We start from the raw sequence: 23,005 nt of genomic DNA on the forward strand, positions 1-23,005 counted from the left end.
TCGCACGACTCCTGTGCCATTCACACGGTGCTGCAGAAAACACAGATGAGCAAAAAAAAGAAAAAAAAAAAAAAAGAAAACATAAAGCAAAACAAAAGCGTTTCTCATGCTTTCAGACTCACTTCATTGTGCAGCTTATTAAAGCCAGCCTAACTTAGTACACAGCTTTAATGTCAAGGCATGTACGAGTCCATGTATTATTGGACACTTTGATGAGCATGAACTATTCATGATATGCGTTAGACCTTTTTTCTGCTGCAGTCTTGAAGCAGGTTGGATCTCTGTGTCTGATGGGTTCTGTCCAGGCTTTTTTTTTCTCTAGCACTGCCTAGGACTCCAGTCCTTCTGTAAATGGCACGAGGCAGAGGAGCCTTGCTAATCAGTTTGAGCCGCTTGACTCTGGGCACAGGACCGTGAGAAATAAGAGAGAGATGGACAGATGGCATCTGTTAGATTGGCAGCAAACAGGAAAACACACAGCACACAGGGAGCCAACACATGCATGTACACATACACAGAGATACAGGGGAAAAGGCTGGCATTGAATGTATGGCCTTCATATGTGTACATATTTTTCTGAAAAATAGAACTGCCGATATTAAAAAGCATGTGTCCCACATGTTCCCTGAGGTTCATTTGAGAGGCTTGTGCGAGTTTATATAATTTTTTTTTTTTCAAAATTCAGTTTTAAAGGACCATTTGTGGTCTATCTTTGTCCTATAGAATCCAACAGGAAGTCTATGGGACAATCTGTTTACTGTACATTACTGTACATTCATATATTGTTGTTGTCAAGCAATCACCTTGTACATCCAACATGTCAAAGTTTACAGGAAATAGTTTCAACTAAAGTCAGTTATTTATTTCAAGTTATTTTTGAGCATTTCTATTGGTCAGTACATCATAGAATTCTGATAATGAAAACTGCCAGATTCAAGCTATATCAAAAAGTTAAAAACTGTGAATGTAGAAACAATGTTTTTGTGTGACAGCGACAATATGTAAAAGATCTTTTTTTATGTATCATTCAAGAGCATTAAGAACAAAAACTGTGTGATTTTTATATATACATGAGTGGGCGGGGCCTATTTGCTGTAGTCTGAATAGGCAGATATATCACAAAAAGAACAAATTAAAAGGAAGCTGTTTCTGCATCTTAGTTCAATATTGATGTGTTGGAGGAGTGAATGGCAAGTTTTATCACTTTATTGTCGCCAAACCTGCGAAAAAAAACAAAAGTCTGCAGGTTTTACCTCCAGTCAAGCAGAAGTACACCTGATTCCACTTAGGAACACACTTTGCAGCCATTGCACAGCAGTATGATGTAATTCAGTTAACACACAAACTCACAGTAGTGAATAGAGCAGTGAGAACAAACATCCTACTTGCTGTAGGCTAAAGAAGTGGATGAGATGTTTGTGAACCCTGGTTTACACAGTACAGTTGGGCTCTAGAAGAAAGAGTGTTTTTCACAATATGGTCAGTTCAACACATTACCTCTTTGTCAGTGGCGATGTGTGCACTTTGATGCGTGAACATGTGCCGTGTGCAAATATGATGTAGCTTACAAACAGTTCTCTTGTACATACACACGCATCCCTCTAGGCTGTGGAGCGAGTTGTAAAGCGAGCGAGTTTAGAGTAAGAGTGAATAATTGATGCTCAGAAAAGCATGAGAAACGTGAACAGCTTCCCTTTCCGCTACATAGCTTCCATTTCCGAGATACTGTGGCACAGAACACACACACACAAACACACCAGTGCTCATGCATATACGCATGAATCTACACACATACTGTGATGAGGAGTAGCTAAGTCAGTGCTTGCTCTCCTATAGGTAGCACGTATGTCCATCCTGCTGCCCCGTGGAGCTTGCTAATTCAGTGGCTTCCTAGGGTATAAGAGTTGCGTAACGTTAGACACATACAGACAACTTCCCTGTACACAGTGTTGGCCTTTATTGTAGACACACAATCTATACACTCTCCCTCTGTAATTATAAATGCACCATACAGATTGTATGCACTGTAGGGTGAAGAGCATATTTATGTAGCATTTTGTCACAACTGTTGGTACGTTTCACATTATTATCTTTTCTTAATAATGTGTAAACCCTGCCTGGGTCCCAATGGAATATGCAGTTTGCATGGGTACTTCTGTGTGTCCACACACAGCATAGGAGCTGGCACTTTCTGCACTTTCCATGTTCTCTTTTACAATATAAAAGAAGCACAATGCTGTCCTTATTGTTGGGCGCGCTACTAGTTTCTGAAGAACTGTACACACATGTACACACACAACTAAATATTAGCAGAATGTTATCCATACTGACAAGTTAGTTGATTACAGCTGCATTACCATGTTAAGAAGCCATATAGCAAACTCGTCCACAGGCTCCAGACGTGTAGATATGCTGGTAAGGCTGAGTAGAAGCTAATGAGAGAGCTTTGTGTTCTGATTGTGCCTCTGTTTTACAGCTCAGAGCAGAAATAGCCGAGTGGAAGTAGGGCAGCTCCGGTATAACCCCAGTAAAGCCCCAGTAGAGGCACTCTCTGCCACAGCCTTGCTGTAATCACCCTGTTTTCACATGTAAATAAAGTTAGCTCATTGCACTGTGGGATTAAGCGCTCTGCATCTTCCTACGCTCATTCATAAGCAATGCATTCAACTCATGTAATAGGTAAACAGTCATGTGGTGCTCCAAATACACAATATTAAAGCAAAGGCAGGTGCTCATGTGTTCATGTGGGCTTTGGAACTACATGACATTGGAACTGCATGCTGGTAATGCCTGTTGCTTTTGTAGAACAATGTTCGGGTTAGGGAAGATTTAAGGTAATGTGGTACAATTCAGTGCTAATTACATAAACCCTGTTGCTCTGATGTCACTACAACCACGTTGTTTACATTCGAGCTATTCAGCCTGCCACAGTTTGGCCCCACCCACTCATATTGCAGTTCTCAGGAGTGCTTTTTGAATGAGGCACTATTTACAACAGCCAATAAGAACAGAGCTTGTTTATCTAATATCTGTCTTAAAGGCATAGTCAGTACCACAAAGAATGAAGGGAGGTTGTGAAGTAAATGTGTAGAACTGTGTAAACTGTTTTGGAACAAAAGTGGAAAAATAGCCATAACATTAGCAACACTATCAGGTGAAGTCTTATCTTTATATTTATCTTCAGTGGCATCTGTAAAGAGGTGGGTCAGTTCTTGAGGTTGATGTGTTGGACACATGGGCAAGCATAATAATCTGGTTCACATTGACAAGAGCCAAATTAGCTAGATGAGAACATCTCTAAAACATCAGACAGGTCTTGGGAGGTATGCAGAAGTCAGTACAACAACCCTTAAAACAGCGACAGGGTAATGCGCACCTCAGGCTCATTTAAGAGATCCATGGAGACCCAACCTCACAATTCACACAGGACCTAAAGGATCTGCTGAAAGGTCTTGAAGAGTCTTTGAATGGCCTGCCTAATTATAAACAGTAGGCAGGTGGTAATAATGTTATGGCTGATTGGTGTGTGTGTATATATATATATATATATATATATATATATATATATATATATATATCAGTAACAGCCCAACAGATTACACATCAGAGATTATATATATTTTAGGATTCCAAAGGCGGCAATTACGGAGGAGGGGACACAAAGCAGAAAGAAAAGCGAGTGACAGGAACAATAAACGAGTGCGAGGAATGCCTTTATTCATTGAGCTATTCTAAAGATTGTGACTCATCCCTCTTTTGCTTCCTTCCTCCTCATCCCTCCATCCCAGAAGATTTGCGTCACTTTTAGCACATCCTTTGTGTGTGTATTTGGGCCTGTGAGCCCAGCTACTCACACGCACACAAACATGTGTGAGTGTCTCTTTGTACGTGTGTGTCTGCGTGTACAGACATGTGGATGCTGAGGGATCTGAGCTCTTGTAAGGTGGAGGTAATGTGAGCAGGCGCTGTGGGAGAGGAAGGGAAAGCTGTATTTCTCTGGGGAGACAGGCACTGGAGCTTTGCTGTTGGATATATAGGCTATAGTTAAGAGCTCATCCAGTCTCAACACAGATTGAATTATATGGGTGTAGATGGCTGTTAAATACAAACAACAGTGAAATTGCAAGCACTCTTTGCAACCGGTGCAAGTCATAAATTGCACAAATTGACCATAATGAAGTTGGGCCACAGTAAATCTACCAAACAGACTTCCATGAAATTGAACTACAGTCATATTGCTAAACAGACTTGGCATATGAATAATCTTGCGCTGCAGTTTTATGTAACGAAAATAATCCTTGCTCATTTTTACATGACTATTTTAAACTGAAAAAGCTCAGTTTTTCTTACCGTACCCATAAGATTGGTATATGTGACAGTTGGACCAATAGAAAGGCTCCAACATTACTGAAAGTTTTTTTTTCCAGAAAGTTGCCATTTTGGAGATGCAAGGTTTTGATCTGACAGCAAGAATGTGAAAATGACCTCTGTTCTGATTGACAGCTCTGAATGGGCAAAACTGCTAAATGTGCAGTTGTATGTAAAAGTGTTATTGTTTATGACATGGCAACCATGCACTTGTACATCAGTAGATCAAGTAGAATAATGTGAAATAATGCAGCAATTTAAATAAAGCCTATTTAAATTGCTGCATTTTGACTGCAGGTGTTCTATAGGCAAAGGTAATAAAGGTAACAGGGTAAAGAGGGCATTGTAGAATCAATCGCATTGTAACCCAGTGGAAAATTCAGCAGAGCCACCATGGCATGGCTTGCGGAACAACCTTCCTCCCGAGGAGCTTTTTGGCAGCTTTCTGCCTTCTTACCCGTGTGATCGATGAGGCGTAAATTCGCCATAGTGAGCTGAAGCCTCTGGGTGCCAAAGAGTGCACAGGTGAACAGGCTGGTTGCCATGCAGCATTTCTATATATTCCACTACAGTCTGACGCTCCAACTCTGTGCTGCTCTGCTATATTTAACCCTTATCCAATGCTGCTCAGTGCTAGATGATCAAATGTGGCCATGCAAATTATTCGTCTGGCTTTGTAAACAGATCTGATGCTTTGTTACTTGAGATGTGAATAGCAAATAAATGAAATAGGGAGCAAGTTCATGACTCCAGTTTTTAGATGTAATGGTAATCTGATGACCTATAAAGCTATTTGAGACATTTTGCAAGTCATGAGCAACTAAGAAATATGTAGATTCCTTTTTAACCCCAAAGGAAAAAGGACAAGAAGCTTTTGAGCTTTTTAGGCTTTTTGCCATCCAAACTTTTTAAAGCTCTGTCAGTGTTAACCATATATCCAGCCACTTAATGAATGTGCTATGCAATGCAGTTCACCCAATATAACAAGCACACCAACACATTTCCTTATTAAGCATACAAATTCATCTCCTCCTACAACAAACATCCTCCAACCCTACAGAGGGCGCTGTAACCTCTTCATTCACCTCCTAACCCCTGCTATGAGGCATGCAACCAACCAGCCAAGCGTAGCCGTGCGCCTGCATTGTCTCACATGTGCTTGTGTGTTCGAAGATCCCAAAGTGAACGGCGAGGCGGCCAAGGCAGCGCTGGCCAACGAAGACTGTCCACACATAGACCAGGCCATTTCCCCCGAGGACGGCCAGATCTTTAACCCCTGCGAACCGCGGGGGGACACCCCGTGTTTCCTTCTGAACATGGCTGGCCGACCCACACACACGGGCACCAGAGTGAGGAAGGGTATGTAACAGCTAACCTCAAGCCACGGCTTCACATATACACACACACACATGCACAAACACACAGACATACAGGCTTCAAATAACACACTTACCAACATACCAAGCAGAAACCCACCAAGCACACATGTAGACCTCCCAAGCAGAGTGCACCCAGAGAGACAGTGAACTGAAGAGATAAAAGGCCAACAAGTAAGACCACTGCTGCTACTGTAGTAGTAGTAGTAGTAGTAGTAGTAGTAGTAGTGCACGTCAGCAGGACCTTCTGCTGTGGAACGTAGCGTTCTGCTAACAGGAGCTTTTTAAGCTTTTATTTGCGCATCATAATGTCACCAACATTAATCTTACTTGATCTCAGCCATCTTCCAAACATGCCTGTTTAGGTAACAATAGACAACCTTTTCAGTTCTTACATTTAATTTCCATCGATTCCATTAGACACTAATGGATAAGAGACACCTCCTTGCACTTTCAAGCGCTATGCTAGCTACATTCCTTCAACCCACTCCTCTTTTCTGAACATACAATGAGTTTGTTTTTTTTCTCTCTTAACGCCACGTTGCATTATGTTCAAGCTCACACTGACACATACAGCTGCCTCCTGGGGGCCAACCTTAATCTTCCCTTTTTTTCTGTTTTTTCTTTGTCGTTTGTATTTTGTTTGTTTTTTATGCGTTATCTCCTCCACTTGCCCGTCCGTTCGTCCGTCCGTCTGTGTGTGTGTTCTTCCCTCCATCTCTCCACCCCTCTTCCCCTCCCCCCACCATCCTCTGGGTGCCTGGTTGGCCCGTAGCCGGAACGTTCTCAGGGAGGTCAGGGGGGGAGCCGGCCGGTCCGACGCTCGGCCCGCAAGGCTACCCGCTGCTGCAGCTAGGCTGGACACACAGCCAGGAGGATGGCCATGCCAGAGCAACCACCTGATTTCCAGTCTCACTTTTAATCCCCACATAGCAAAACGAGGCACAAGCCTTTTAGGAGAGCATTAAGAAATAGGAGACCCTCCACCACCCTGAAGCTTGCGAGATCCACCATCTATGGCATTTCCACAGTTTCTTACAGTCAGTGTAAGCGCACGAAATAAGCACACGCAATCAAACATTCATTCACCCACAGCCATTCAAAAGACACCCGACTCTTGAGGTGGACGTTAGCGTACATAGCGTAGATTGCAATCCAGACAATGCAACAAAGCAATGAGAAGGGAATAGATCATCATCGAAAAGTTGGAAGTCCTTGCTAATGGCCCTTATACCCTGACCAGAGATGGCCATATGTCTGTGTGTCATTGTTCTTAACAGATTCTGTCACAGCCCCTAGGCCTATTAATGTGTTGCACTGTAGCGACAGCCAAGCAATAGCACTGTCTCTCTGTGTCACATGATGTCTTGCTCTATGTGAGCATGCTCTGTTTAATTACACATTCAAGCTGTCAGAAACACCACAAGAACAGTCAATATCCACACACAGCACACAGCGCACCTACACACATGCTGTGTATTTCTGTGGCGGTGTGTGTGTTGTTTCGATGTTTGTATTTGTGAGAGCTTTTGTGTGTGTGTGTGTGTGTGTGTGTGTGTGTGTGTATGTGTGTGTATTTACATGAATGTTTGTACATATGTAGCCTATATATGTGAGCGTGAGTGAGAGTGTGTTCATATGACTCTGGGTGTGTGTGAGTGGATGGATGCTGTTGTGAGGTGAATTCTGTACTTTTCCGTGTTGCTCTATGTGATGCATGCTTTGGGCCAGTCTTTGGGCCTTCCAGCATGTCTTGTCCTAATCCCGCGGCTGGTATTGGATAAGAGCAAGAGGCCATGAAGCAAGTACACAAAGAGAGAACTCATAACCTGTGAGATCCACAGCTGTGTCAGATTCCAGAAGCCTTCTCCTGAGTGGCGCACCTGTCTAATGCTTCACCTCATCGTGGTGGAGATTGGAAGTGTTAATAACTGATGGTTCCATGGTTCAGAGCGATGCCTGACAATATCATAGGTCAGTTAACCAAACTGAGCCTGTGAAGTTCTTCAAAAGCAAAATCTTTATCTTTAAAGAATCATCTTTGTGCTAAAATGCTTTTGAGAAACCCAGCTCAGGGCAGAGCAATTTAGCATGTGCATTTAGCTGTCTATAAACTTGCATCTTGATTGGCAGGTCGAAAAAGATACAGATTTCAGAGCATGTTTGGCCTTGTGCGTCTGGCTTGACAACAATGTGCAGTAGTTGGAGACCTAGTTAGCAGGTGGGAATTGCCACTGGCTAAAATAGTGGATAGTTTTTGGGGGAAAAGTGGTGACTCACCTACATTGCACCACAAAAAACATGTGGTACCACTGTCAGTTTCTGGCAGCAAGCATCAATTTTCCTGGACAGATTGTCCACCACCCTTAATGGCTCTTGGCTAGGACCTGAAGGACCTGAAGTCAAAGAAGAATTCCAAGACAGGTGCCTGCCAGGATTTCATATAATAGTATAACAGTCAGTCAGTGTAATCTACAGCTAACCCTTTTCCTTTATCCAATACCAGCCCAAACCAGCCTACTTTCCTCTGTGCATGTGTGTGCTCCCAATAACCGCATGAAGACCTGACAGCCTTTAAAATGACCCATAGCAGCTGACATCTACTTTGTCAAAAAGATGGAGAACCATTCAGAAAATCTTGAAAGCTTGAAACCTCCGTATCTCAGACTGCCATTTGCCCGTCTCTCTCCACCCAAACCAAGGTTACCAAAAGTCCCGGAGCATGGGCACCATAGTGGCGTCGGTGTCCGCTGGGTCCCGCGGCTGCCCTGCTCTCCTGCAGCGCTCCCATTCGCCTATTCCTACCATCCTCTAGGGAATGAATTCTTGAGTGGTAGGGATCACTTTCCCTGGGTCAATCCCACTCCTAGAACCTGACAAATCCTTCCTCGCTATGCCCTCTCCTGTCCTGCAATGTTGGTCTGCTGTGTCCTTCTCTCTGGCCATCACCCTAAGAGTCCCCAGCTTCTCCCCATTGTCTCAATGGTCTCTTCGCCACTGCAGTTTGTCTTGTCTTTGCCTTTAAGCTTATGCAGAGCTGTTATAGAAAAAGCTAACATCAAAAGAATGTTCAGACGTTCTCAGGGAAAGTGTGTAGGGCAGGCTATTGTACCCTATTGTCCATTGCACATCATCACTCAGTTAGAGTTATCTGAGAGGAAATACATGCCTGAAGTTACACATGATGGTCCTTATTAAATAGTCATTTGATTTGCACTGTGGCCCTCTCTTGTTCACCAGCAGACACACCTGCATATCCATGCAAACCTATACACACTCAGCTAGCAGAACCTTCACAAGAAATCTTTTGAATGTAGTCAGTCAGTGGCAACCTGTAGCCTTCTCCGATCCAAGCCAAGATGAAAGTCCAAGATGTTTTCCTAGACATTCTGCGCCTCTTCTTTCCTTTTTTGGCTCTCTTCCATCTCGCAATCCAAGCTGCTCTGGCCAACCTACTCTGCTGTGACCTCCCCCTGCCTTTCCCATCCTTATTCTTCGTTACCTGCAAAATGGGTCACCAAATCTGTCCCATCGGAGGGTATCTGGTAGCAAAGCCCCTCAAAAACTTCTGCATGCTAGAGCCTTCTGCTCTTCTCTCTCTCACTCTCTGCTGTCCCCGGCTCCTGTCTCTCTCTATTCTATCCTTCTTTCTGTATGTCCCTGTCCTTTGCTCCTTCTCTCTGCGCTTTTTTTTGTGATCTGGATTGTGAAAGAAACCGATGCTGTTCTTTCTGCCATAAACCCACGTCCGTGAGAGGTCTCCTCCCATTGTTTATCCACCACCTCCTCCTGCTCATTGTCTAAGCTGAGTTGAATGACCAAGGCACCACTGGCAGGATGACCCTCAGCAACCCCACCTCCCCTGTATTCTCTACCGCAGATCCCTGTAAAGAGGAGACTGTCCTAGTTAAGTTTATGCAGTCAGAAGTGCTCCGTGTGACCTGAGAGGACCTGAGAGCAGCAACTTTGGGAGGGGAACCGATCCCAGAGTTTCCCCTCTCCAACGTTTCTTGACTCCGCAGTGGCCTGAGAGCTTTGAGGTCGCTTTCTAGAGGGACAGAGAGACATGTAGAGAGAGAGAGAGAGAGAGAGAGAGAGAAAGAGAGAAAGAAAGAGAGAGATACAGAGAGAGACAGGACAGGAGGATGCAAACATTTTTCTTCACGAAGAACCACAGTGAAGACTTCGTTTGTTTTTCTGTCTGATGATTTCTCCACGGCACAGAAGGATCTCACGGACAAGGATTTGATTATTTTTTAAGGACTAAAGGTGTGGACAATGTATTGACACCGAGGGCATCGTACAATCTGTTGATGGCTTGACAAAGGGTGGAAGAAGCTTACTAAACAACGGTTCATTATAGCCACTAACAATACTAATGATATTACCTACAGTGTCCTTGGTGACAAGTGTAGAAGACTCTTAACAGTACATTTTAGCATGAGTTGCATGGTGGTATATAAAAAAGAAGAAGAAAAAAAAGAAAAATGCTTACCGCTGTTATGAATATCTGTATGACAAAAAAAAGATATATTTTCTTTCAGAAGTTCTTCACTTTTGCATACGTTTCATGTAGCCATGATTACAAGATGTTCAAAGACAGTGTACTTTTTTCCTTAGCAGCAAATTCATCACGTTTTTCTTCCAAATTTTTCATTTGTGCTACTAACCACATGTGAACCAGCTCTGGTCATATTGACCTCCAAAATCCTGAACGAGAGACAGGTGACTGCTGAGGAATACGCAGAACATATGTTAGCAAGCTTTCTATGTGGTAAATTGAACTAACTTTTTTTTCATCTTGTTTCTGTTTGGCATGCTTGTGATACTGGCTCTTAATGAGCGAAGAAGAAAAAAAAACAACAACAAAAAATCAGAGCAAATTTAGTTGATATTTTTCTGTTTTATGCTGTAATTATTGGTGAATAGACCCTGTGGAGAGCTATAGTGAGCAAATGTTTATTTCACATATTAAGTACAGACTTTTGACAGTGTTATTTTTTGAAAAATAAATACAAAAAATGACTAAAAATGGCATCATGATAAAAGGAAGGAGTAAAGATGTATTTGCTGCATCTTTTCTCCCATATCTTTTCTTTTAGGTACAAAAATGACTCAAATAATTTACAAAAAAAAAGAAGAACAAGACAAATGTATATTTATGACTTAAGAGCACTGTATGCAATTTAGAACTTCGGGGTGGGGGGAAATCAGATGCATGCACAATGTTATGCAACACAAGTCAATAGATACAAAAGAAAATGATTACGACTCTAGCATGAAATAAATTTTGTATGAAACCCGTTAGTTGAGTTTGGTGGTTCTTCATTGAATGGAAAGGAATGTGCTGGTTTTGGTGGTTGGATGCCTTTTCTCTGTTTCTCTCCTGGTTATGTGGCAAATACTCTCTTTGGCCTGGTGTTCAGAGGGCAAAAAGAGGTCACTGAGAAGGTCATTGAAAGGAGTGAAAAGAAGAAAACGAGAAAGTGTGGGGCCTCTGGGCGGGGGCAGCATGTTTCCGACTGCACTTCCGGAAATGAAAACGAACTGAATGCATGACAATCAACTAAACCATTAACATTTTGAGGCAACAGCAAGTGAATAAATACGCATGGTTTGAACATGATCCCAGCTTTAACCTGGTGACGATGACCCGATGAAAGTCCAATCGGCACAACGTCGTACGCATCAGCATGGTGGTAGAGGAACATGGTAAAAGTGTATGCTTTACCATGTGGATGAGAAAAGAAAAAAAAAACAAAGAAAAAAAAACACAACACATCAGCTTGACCCTATTTCATCTTTCCTACTGCCTCCTCCCTTTTTCCTGTTCTCTATTCAAGCACCATCCTCCACTCCGCTCACCTGTCCAGTGTGTGCAGTGCGTGTGGGTAATAACCGCTGTGTTGTCTCTTTTCTTTCCCCTGTCTGTAGAGGCTCAGCGGCACGGCCGGAGCAGGGAGCCCGCAGACTCTGTTTGTGTCATGAACCGTGGTGTGCCAACCACTCTGTGCATGGCTCACAACGCTCCTCCCCCTACCTGATAACCTTGTCTCTTTATTGTATGTAGATGGGAGGCTAAATGGGCTAACGAGGGAAGAGGTTCTCTCCTTTTTTCCACACGTAGAACTATATAGGAAGAAAAAAACCCCAAAAAACTCTGATGCCCCTGTTGTGTTTGTCGTGTATCTTATTGTCGACTGTTCTACTTGTGACGTGATGTGAGCAAGGATGTCTGGGGTGTGTATTTGACTGCATGCGTCTTTACATTCATGTGAATATCTGTGTTGTGACCTGGCTTTTATTTCTCGTGTTTGCTTGTGGCTTCCATTGGAAGTTTTGAAGCGATGTTCATTCAGTTTCTCTGTCAGAGCCTCCCTCTACCCCCCCTGTATTTGTTAATCACAACTTCAGCCATTCATGAAGCTGCCTTTTTTTCTCCAATCGCTGTTTAATGTTTTGCTCTTGGTTGTACTGTTATTGCCACACATGAGTTGCCTTGGTTTGCAGTTTGCACCTTCCAGCCGTTATGTTCCTTTGAGTCTGGAAACTACTGTTGGAAAAAAACCTGATGCAAGAGTGCAATTTCTGAAAGAAGTTGGACCAAGTTTTACACACCACATAAGATTGTGCTAGCTTTCTGTAAAACTGCAGCCAATCTGAAGACACCAGTGTAGAGAGATTCGTCAAAACGAGAACTTTGTCACACCTCAGTTGGTTGTGTATGTGATTGCAAAGCACTGTGTCTGTTTTAGGGGTGTAACGGTACGCACATTCTAACCAAACCAGCCCGGTACGGATGTCACTGTTCCGTGCATGCAGCTGTACGGAGAACACATAGTACTTTACCCTATAGGTCTGTGTGAATATGCGCCGTTGCTACGCACAGGAAATGTACCCGCATCCGAGCTTGAAGCTGCAAGCCATTTTTGCCGCATGCTGCAAACTACCTGCTACTTGAATTATGTCAAACATAACCCCCCCATGGTTTGCAGTGACTGGCTATTTCCCAGTAACACCCCAGTGAAACTAAGGCAGATAGTAAGGGTCATCAGATACAGAGCAGCTGACTGACCCCAGCACAGTTTCTTAACGGACTTGTAGTATTAAGATCCTCTTAAATGGCAGAGAAAGTGTTTGATGTGATGCTGGCTCTACCGTTTAACAACAGCATAGATCAGAACCTTCAAACAAAACATGTCTAGCTATTACTGAATGGTATTGATGTGTATGTTGATGATGAGCTAAATACAGAACCAATAAGGGTTTCATTGTTTATTTTTAAGTGAAGCAGTATAACGAGAAGAAATAGGTGCAAGTGGGTCTTCAGGTGGGCATTAAAAGTTTGGGAACCCCGTATCCGTAAGCTGTTAGCTTTTTTCAAGTTAGCGACATATCATGCTAAGCTTAGCCAGTGACATTGTAAATGAGGAGACGTCTGTTTATGGTTAAAGTCCCGCCCTTTAACAAGAGGAGCCAATCAACTTGCTGGTTATGCCACAAGGGGAAGAAGGCTGACAATATTGTGATGTTAGTGGGAAAAGCCCCCCTCAATGTAGAGATATATGCAAGCGCAGTAGCCAGAACAAGCCAGAAAATTGTGTTTTTTGTGCACTATTGAATTGATTTTTATCAGTGATTTCATATATGAATTTGAATTAGTAATTTGATCTTCAGTGTTGAGTATTTTGGTCTCTCCCCATTAATAGAGATGAAGACTGTTTCTTGCATGTATGGAAATAACTGCCCGGCATTGTTGTAAAAAAGCTGATTGGTGTCTGAAAAAAATGAAACAAACCCCAGTGTTTTACAGGTGGGTGTTTTTATTGCTTTTTTCCCGCTGTTAAAAACGTGAGGTCCGAACTGTAACTTTTGTGTACCGCTACACCCCTAAACTGCTTTGTTCTTGCATGTGGGTAGTAAAACAGCTATTTAAATAGTCCTTTTAAATACTACAGAAAAAAATGGTTGAATTTTTTCTGTTCAACTTTTGAGACAAAAATGCAATCTGTTATGTATCTTTACAATATGGTTTGTAGAAAGCTACACTGCCACTGCTTTCAAAACACAACTTTGTATTACCTGAGATAACTGACTTTCAGCAACAGATTGAACTGCCATTCAGACAGAAACCTAATTTATGTAAGAAAAAAAAACATGTAATGCCTCATAATTACAAATGATGGACTCTGAAAATGACCAGTCATGGTCTGGATGGGTTTCTGAACAATGCTCTCCTCTAAATAGAAAATCTAAATGTCTATGGGTTGTAAAATGTTTTTCATTATGGTATCAGTGGTGTCAGTTATCCTAAAGAGCACTGAAGTAGTTCTTGCCTTTCTCTTTCAGAACAGCAATATTATATGTATATATAGTCATACACTAACTATCGACTGCAATGCAATGCCTAAACACAAGCTAACCTACTAATTTCTTGAGCATATTAATTCAAGACCAGTATTCGTTGCTATTATCTTGAGCACTATAGGTGGTTAATTATGCATACAGGCTAACTTGCATAGGGTGAATTAGCCTAATGTGGGACATCTGGCAGCTGTCCTTTACATTGTGTTTCATGATGAATGGACCAATACAAATGCTCTAAATAGACCTGGCAGGAAATCTTTTTACATTGACTTCTGTGTCAGTGATCATGGGAGTGTATTAAAACATTAAGTAACCTATATTATAATATCTGTCTTGCAGAGAAAGCACAGCTAAAATTCCTGAATTACAAAGTTTGAATTGTTAAACCATTAAAAACCCTCATACCATTTTAATGGAGATGCAACCATCCCCAAGTAATATATCTAGCGCTGCATCTTAAATATCTAAAATGATTTATTAAAGGCCTGTAAATAGCTGCTAAATTACTGCACTATCCATACCCCTTACACACTTTTGCCTGACCTAAGTACTTGTAGGACTCTTCCACATTATGTAATTCATACTGTCCCAGTGGGAGAATTGTAAATCTGACTGAAATAATGTATTCAAAGTATAGAGTATATTTACACTGTATTTTAATATTTTTGATGGACAAAATATCATTAACAAATCTTAATAAAACCCAATGAGGACTGTTTTATTAATAAGAATGATGTACCTTTAACATTACTTTTGTCTGCACACTAAGGCACTGACTTTTAAACGGTCTTCATCCAGAGTGCTTCCTGTTTGTACACTCTAGCTCCAACCTAATCTAAATTTGGAGTTTGAGAAGTCATGTGACTTTGATAACATGTAATTATAGCTTGTGTTAACCCACTGACTTTCCTTTATTTAAGAAAGGCCTTCCACACCAAATAGGCAGGGTCCCACATTACGGCAGTTCACCCTATTTTGATAAATGGGAAAACGATATGTAGAAATAATAATAAGCCTACTCTTATATGTGCCTATGAGTTGCTGTATTCCTTCCTTCTGTAAGGTGTCTGGAATCTATTGAGTGGATTGAGATAAGAAAAAAATATATTTATTATAGTGTAACTGGAAGCAAAGAGCACGATTTGCAAATCCTACACAATAAATAATCGACATACCTCAGCTCAACACTTCATAATGAATGTGGTGAATAATAAAAAAAAACCCACAATGCCTCATGCAATGTAAATCAGCACGACACGTCACTTTTCTTACACAGGCTTTTTGATTTAGCTTGAGTAATGCTTCAAAGCCTCAGTCAGAACAATTGTAATGCTGAAAATCTCAAGTTTTTTTTTAAGGATGGCTTGAACATGTCTACTGCAGCACACAAGCATGTCTCTGTGAAGTCAGTGTTAGTCTGGAGGTGTGCTGCTGTTTTGACAGTACCTGGCTGGGGCTTTCAAAGTGTCTTATGAAGATGGAGCAATAGGAGCAACCTGCAGCAGAGCTTCTGAAGGCCACCTTTCAAATGAGCTCAATTCACTGCAGAGGTTTTTAGTATTTTTGTCACTACATTACTTCAATAAAGAGATATTACAGTTTAAGACGAGAGTAATAAACATTTCAATCATTCTGTGGTGTGCAGTTTGTTTATTTCCTCTTTGTGTGTATGCTTGAAAAAATCAATCAATCAAACAAACAAACAAACATTTTGTTTGTTTACTACAATAGTTGGAAAACATTTGTTGGAAAAACATCACCTTTAAAGTATTGAAATAATATACTGTATATTTTGGGTTTGAGGTCTGCCATGTATACCACATGTCACTCTTATTCACCTTGCTTTTTAGATGTGTGTGTGTGTTCTTTATTCCTTGTTCTGTTGCTGAGCTTTGATCTGTTCAGACGCTATGGCAACCCAGTTACCTAATATGGTTGCCATAGCAATGCAAGCGTGTGATCTGCTCTCAAGGGCGGCCCATTTCTCCCATGCCTCCGTGCTGCATGGTTTTTAGCATTCTCTCTCTCCCGTTCCCTCCCTCCCTCTCTCTCTCTCTCTCTCTCTCTCCCTCCCTCCCTCTCTCTCTCACACACACACCTCTGCAAAACACTAACTCGACACCTTCCGTACTCACAGAGACCTGACGGGACCGTCTTTCAGTACTACAGTTATACTACCCAGCTATGTTCGGTAATATCGTCAAGTCCTGCTTATTTCTCCCTGTAGTTGTTTTCCAACACTAGCTTGTTATGTGAGTGTGAAGAACAGAGAGATGACGGTAAACACATGTAGCTGACACATCAAACCACTGATGAACAAACACCCTGTTTACTCTGCTCTCGCTCCTTCTGGATGAACTTTATGCAAATGAGCTGAGTGACGACCAATCAGACATTCATTACAGATATTTGTTGCACAGAAACCGATTGTGTTACTCCTGCAGTCGAGCTGCATGATGGAGATTCAGTACTCCAAAAAACAAAACTACAGTGCCGTGAACGGGTGAAACACCATTTCCAGAATAGAAGATTTCAATGACATTTTTGAGTTCTGAATATTATATTAAAATCTCTTTAGAACGTGAAGTCGCATGCTGCTTTTTGAGATCGTCTAGCCTGCTTCAAAAACATGTTTTGTTTAAGTATGGTAACATTTAAAAACATTTAAAGAAACATTATGTAGCATTTTACCGTGTCAGTCAAAACTACTGTGATGCGCTACTGGCTCAAGCAATAAGAAGAATAGTGGCTATACCATTGCTACTCTCGTATGTCATTTGAATTGGGTTAACTGGTTGAATTACAGATATCTAATGCTCTGTTTAGATTTACAATCTGGAATTTCATGACTTGCATAGTACACTACGTAGTACACTACAGCTTGGGATTAAACCTCTGTGATCTCTTCTTTCTCTGGGCGTTTTGATGCCTCTCTTTATGAGGTACTGTCGCAGCATACAGGGGTAGCATGCTCGTCCAAGCTTTTTTGTCTCTGTGTAGACGGAAATATTCTCAAAAAATGGAGGAGATCAAAAATTTCTGTCTTAGTAGCTAAGGGGACAGTTACTTTACCACAAAAGAGATATCAGTTTCAGAACAGTCATTTAAAAGCTTGTGTGTTTACTCCTGTTGTCTTATTTGAAAATTAGTTGGATGATCTGAAATATTTAAATGTTCCAAATACTATAATGCAAAAATATATAATCAGGAAGCGCCCTTTTTTTTTTACAGCAATATTCAATAGTTGGAAATAAATGTATTTAAAATGAACCATTAACCTGCTCTGGAGCTCAGAACTAGCCAACAACTGTGCATACACTTACACTTGCTTGTGTTATAGCACACACCCCAAAGCGGCCAGCAGGGAAGGTGAGGGAAGCAGTTCGGATATCTGTGAAGAAAATGCAGCATTAGCTGATTTGTGTTTTAGGCACAGTGCATAACTACACTTTCCCTGCTACTGTGTGTGTGTGTGTGTGTGTGTGTGTGTGTGTGTGTGTGTGTGTATGTATGATCATCTCTAAAGAAAAGTGTTCCTTAATAAACTCCATCATTCTGGAGAAAGACAAACTTTCCATTAATTACAGTATTTGTATGGCATTTGGAACATAATACAACAGAAATTTTACTGGATTGTAAAAACGTCCAAAAATTCCAGCACATTTAACTGCCCGCCGGCTGTGAAGATAAACGGAAGTCCTGCTTGGATACCTCTGGAAACAAGTTATACTGAATCTCAGCATGGGTTTAAATACTAAAAGCTGTTGGTGGTTCCTTATAAAATGAAAGTTATGCATGAAGCCAGCACAGTATGAACTATTACTTTACTGATTAATAGTGTTTGTCAGGCGTCACAACATCGACATACGGAAGCATGCAAGAGTTTGGGGCCCCAGACCCCTGCTGTTGTAACTTTGTTTCTAAAAAGTGCCAGGCTTGTTTAGAAGTTAGAACAGTGTGCCACCAATAGAACAGTGTGCCACCACTCCAGAGTCCAGATAAATCTCCCCCAAGAATCAGTCAAACAGAGATTTTGATTTGCCTTTCTAGCAGTCTGCATGGGCACATCTCTCAGAAAGTTACACCAGTTTATTACGAACTGAGGACACAGCTACCTGAAAATGCTTTGCCATCCTCTTATATCCTCCTCCTGATTTGTGGAGGAGCCACTGGCTGCTGAGAATTGGGACAAGGTTTGAGGGAGTAAGCCTTAAAAAGTGAACTGCTGGACTAAGAATAGTTCACCAACCAGAAATTGTAAGCAGCGTCATGTGACCACTGATGATGACTAGAGGATGAACAACACAAACTGTGCAGCCTCTGACTTTACATCTACTAAGGAGGACCAACTAGCCCTAATAGAGTGGACACAGTGTTTAAAAACTCCAGCAGCACTGCTGTCTGATCCACTCGTACCAGCACAAAACACACTAATACACTCACTACCACCATGTCAGTGACACTGCAGTGCTGAGAATGACCCACCATGCAAATACATGCTCTGTGGTGGTCCTGTAATTGAGGAACAGGGTGAAAGAAGGAGGCTAACAAGTGCTCCTATTTTGTTAAGTGTTGCTAATATAATGGGCTGAGTTCATTTCAAACTAGGGGTGGTTGTAATGATTTGATTTGACTGTATATATAAATATTTATAAAGGCTTTGTGCCAGAGGTAAAATTGCATAAAATCTGACAGAATCAGCCAGTATGACCAGTAATGAATGTTGAAATAAGCTTTTGTAAGTGTTTATGAAGGTTTATATGTCAATTGTCATTAAAGGCTTATGAAGATGTCATGAAGCCTTAATGAACACTGTCCTTCAGTATACCTATATTCCATTGTACTGTAATAAAAGTGAAGTGAACTATTTTATTGCAGAAGCTTGAAGCTTGAAGTTTCTACACATGCTTTTTGTGTATGTGTGTGTGTGTGTGTGTGTGTGCATGGCATGGAGTGTGACTTATTTGTAAGTATCTCACAAAAACACATTTGTAATTCATGTTAGAAAGGCAAGGTAACCCTGTCCCCCTCTTTGTGTATGGTCTACTGTTATGTCAGCTTTGCATTGCCTTCTGAACTCACCTGATTCATTGTGTTGCCATGGTAACATAGCAGAGATCTACACACACACACACACACACACACACACACACACAGAATAGACTTACAAGTCTCTCCAGGATGGCTTTGGTCCAGGTAAAGAAACAAACACCCACAGCCCTAAATCTAGAGCATGGGCTCTCCTGTGCCTCAGCAATGCAGCATTGCGTTTAATCTGCAGCATTAGCAGCTCCACTATCACGATTTTTACATACACACTCTTCCCATTTCCCCAGTTAACTCTACAAGTCCAGCAAACACGCAGCATGCACTGTCCAGCGAAGCATTGTCTAGAAAGCAGAGATTAAGGGAACAAGGCCTAGATCCTCTTAACTTCCCTCTGATTTAATTGGTGAGCACAGTAGATCCTCATCTATTCATCTTACTGCTTATGCATACAGTGATAGCAATCACAGCCAGAGCTACTGAACCAAGGGTAAGTGGGACAGGTGAGAGGAGGCTCAGCTGTACAGTTCAGAGTACAGTTGGTTGGGAAAGCCCCTGGCCTGTCCAAGAGAGCGGTAGAAAAGGGGACACCATAATGTGGTTTTGCAATGCAGATGGGACCAGGGACATAGTTAAGCCCTGTTTATATAATCCTACAACAAGATCAGACAGTGGACTGTTAGGGTGTTCACTTCATGTGTCGTAATTATTAGGATTATACCTGGATAAGTTTAAACTACATAAAACTGCAAACTGCAAAAAAAAAAAGTGTAAACTCACCCAAAGCACATTTAAACCAGAAACAATCCCATCACTTCAGGGGGTCTGAGACAAACGTTGACAACCAAAACCCCTTCCAGTACAACGGAAACACCAATAATAATTTATGCGCAGCAAACACATTTGCATAATACGTCCCACACAGCAGTCGGATTTAAGTCTGACTAACCAGAAACGCATTGACTACCTCAAGTGTAAATGCATGTGGCTAAAATCTTATCAGTATACAAAGACCTGATAAGGGCTCTTTGTCACCTCCAGAGGTAGCAGATGTATACCAGTCCCACAATTACTCTCATTCAAGTAAAAGTACAAATACTCAGTTAAAATACTCAGTAAAAATACTTCTGTAAAAGTTTAAGTACATATACATATATTTTATACTCAAGCAGTACACACTCCTGTGTCCTGTTATCAGTCCTGATATCACACTTACTTATTTCATTCAAATTCTGCCTATCTCTGTTGTCCACTCTGGCTTTGCAGATATACCAAGTATACCAAGTAGTAGTAAACTAGTAAAATGTCACTCAGCTGAATTATTAATTCAATAATTAATTATTAATTATGGAACCCCCTGTCTCCTTTTAACTGTTCCCTGTTTCCAGTTATTTACTGGTTTTAAGAGACTGGAGATAGAAATCCAGTTTTTACCAGAACTGGTAAAATGTTCAAATTGTGAAATCTGCTTCTCAGACCACTGAAAACCTTCCTACCTCACATTACTAACCATTATCACTACTGGACTGATTGCCAAAATGAATCATTATAAAACACTATGAGCTTGCTAGGAATAAATGCCTTTGAGTATGTTGAGTATAACAGTGGGATAACAGTAGTTTCTACACTGTCAAATATTTTGTTTATGTTGAACAGAACTGCTGTAGGAACACTGTCAGACTGCACAGCCTCTAATACACACCTCTCACTCTTTTATTTAGATAACAGTAACCTGGACTACATAATGTAAGAACACATTTAGCTGTTTTGTTGGCCATCATGATGCAGATCGTCTTAGATACATACTTACAGAACCGTCACAGGAACTTACTGTAAGGAAGTTAAGGAAAAACAGATACAGAAACAAAGTACTTGTACTTCATTCTCTGCCACCCTTTTTACCACCATTTGGTCAGCTGCAAACAAACCACTCCACCCTAATTGGTCCTAAACTGTATGTTAAAGCAACACTATGTAATTTTGCCCTTAAAATAACCACTGATGTGTAATACAGTCTTAATCATTGCCATTCCAGGCTCAGCATATTTGCCACTGCACTATGTAACTTTGGTGAAGTGGGCTGGACACCGCTCGTGAACTGTGCAACACTTTCATGTTCATTTCATGTTTCTGTAAAGTCTTGTAATATTACTTTACCGTGAGAGTCCATATACTTCTTTCATTTCCAATGCTGACGCAGTATCTCTTAGCATGTAAAACTTCACTTATGTCACGAGGGTGAGCATTTAAAGCGTAATTTGTCTTTACTGCACTGAATTACACACTCCACCTAAAGGGGGAGCCCATGAGCAAGAAATATAAATTTTCCATAATGCTGCTTTAAATAACATTAAACTTGAGCATGTTTTTAAAACTCCCACTTTTAACCAACTGATCAAACTGATAAAAACCACCCCGTCTCGTTAGATGAGCATGAACTGGGCTTTACAGTAACAGACAGAGAGTCTTGTACCCAGGCCCATAGGATTAGTTAAAGGACGAGTAAAGGGCTGTACTCATACTGATGGAGGTTATTCCAAAGGCCACTGAGCATGAGTACAGAGCCCACTAAGGGCCTTGTGGCTAGCATACAGTCACTTCATCTTCCCCGGCTGTCATAGCAGCGACCCAGGATGGAAGAGCCGGCCCTGAAATTTTAATGCACAGCAATTAAGCCTTCACAATCGGTTAAGTGGGTCGGTGCACTGGCAATGGAGATGGAGGAGCTGTGGGATAAGGATGGGGGGATAAGGTGAGGAGATGGGTGGAGGAGGTGAGGGAGTTAAAGAGAAGTAAAGGTGAAGGAGCGATAAAGGAGAGATTGAGGAGAAGAGAAGAGTGCTGAAAGGTGATATTGTGAGGCAATGTAATGTTTTTGTATTCATCCTTCTGCAGTCTTAAAAACAAAGGTACCAAGAAGATTCTTTGGAGCAACCTTCAACTAAAGGATCAATTGAACCTTTAGTGGATGGTTTGCATGGTTTAAATAATCCCCATATAGTGTAAAGTTTCAGTTAAAGGTTTAACGGTAGATTAAATGAATCTATAGGTGGCTACAAAAGAATCCTCCAGTGACAGTGGGAGCAGAATTAATAGATCAAAAATGTCCAAAAATGAAGATACCAAGAAGGTCCTTTGCCACAACCTTTAGTTGAAAGATCAATGGAATCAATTTAATGGATGGTTCTTTAAAAACATTATCTAAACAACTTTAGTTTAAAGAAAGTTTAAAGGACCTCCACACACTAAGTGGCTGTTTTTGTCCCCTAAATAAATGAGCTGTTTTGTGAAACTTCATTATGTCTTGTAGACACAATGTAATTTGTTGCTTATCAAACTTCTACACACAAGGCATGTTCTGGCATGGCCACACTCACATCTTATTTCATTGGCCACTGACAGTTTGTAGCTTGAGAGTGCACATCCAGGCTTGGTGATGAAGTTTAGTGACTTATGTTTGGGCAGGGCAACCTTGATTAGTCAAACACAAACCTTTCTCATTGGCTGCTGGCAAAATCTATTTGCATACTGGGCGTGCCTTTTATCCTCACTCACCATTAATGTGTAGCAGTTCCCACCAGACTACCTTCTTTTAGGTATGCAGCTGTGTTTTACTTAATGGTTGGTTGCCTTGCTTTCAGTGTAGAAAGCAGTAAGAGCAAGTTGTTACTTTCTCTGCTGCTTGGTGTGTAAGTTAAATGCTGCAGTGATCCTATCAGTGTTTATGAAGATGGGTAGTTGTTGTATCAGTTGATATATCAGTTGTTAACTGGTTGCTTAGTTGGATAAACATGAAGGAAAGTAATGTTTAAATGTTTTTTGTCACATGAGAGTTTTGTGTAGTTCTC

At 41.3% G+C, this 23,005-nt stretch overlaps 1 protein-coding gene across 5 annotated transcripts in view; it reads left to right on the top strand.

Annotated features, from left to right (window-relative positions):
• The window catches only part of kcnc1a (potassium voltage-gated channel, Shaw-related subfamily, member 1a), a 48,376-nt gene extending 32,665 nt beyond the window's left edge, over positions 1 to 15,711 (top strand). For 2 of the 5 annotated variants that reach the window (XM_072671757.1, XM_072671758.1), the window contains 2 exons: positions 5,542 to 5,727; positions 6,520 to 8,456. In XM_072671757.1, coding sequence (XP_072527858.1) covers positions 5,542 to 5,727; positions 6,520 to 6,647 — 314 coding nt within the window. In that variant the 3' untranslated portion in view covers positions 6,648 to 8,456. Of the gene's footprint in view, positions 1 to 5,541; positions 5,728 to 6,519; positions 11,052 to 11,678 lie in introns of those variants that run through there. The other 3 variants (XM_072671759.1, XM_072671761.1, XM_072671760.1) reach the window with 3 other exon arrangements.
• Positions 15,712 to 23,005: the final 7,294 nt, after the last annotated feature.

This window comes from Salminus brasiliensis, chromosome 25 (genome assembly GCF_030463535.1).
Source record: "Salminus brasiliensis chromosome 25, fSalBra1.hap2, whole genome shotgun sequence".
In the NCBI taxonomy this organism is placed as follows: domain Eukaryota; kingdom Metazoa; phylum Chordata; class Actinopteri; order Characiformes; family Bryconidae; genus Salminus; species Salminus brasiliensis.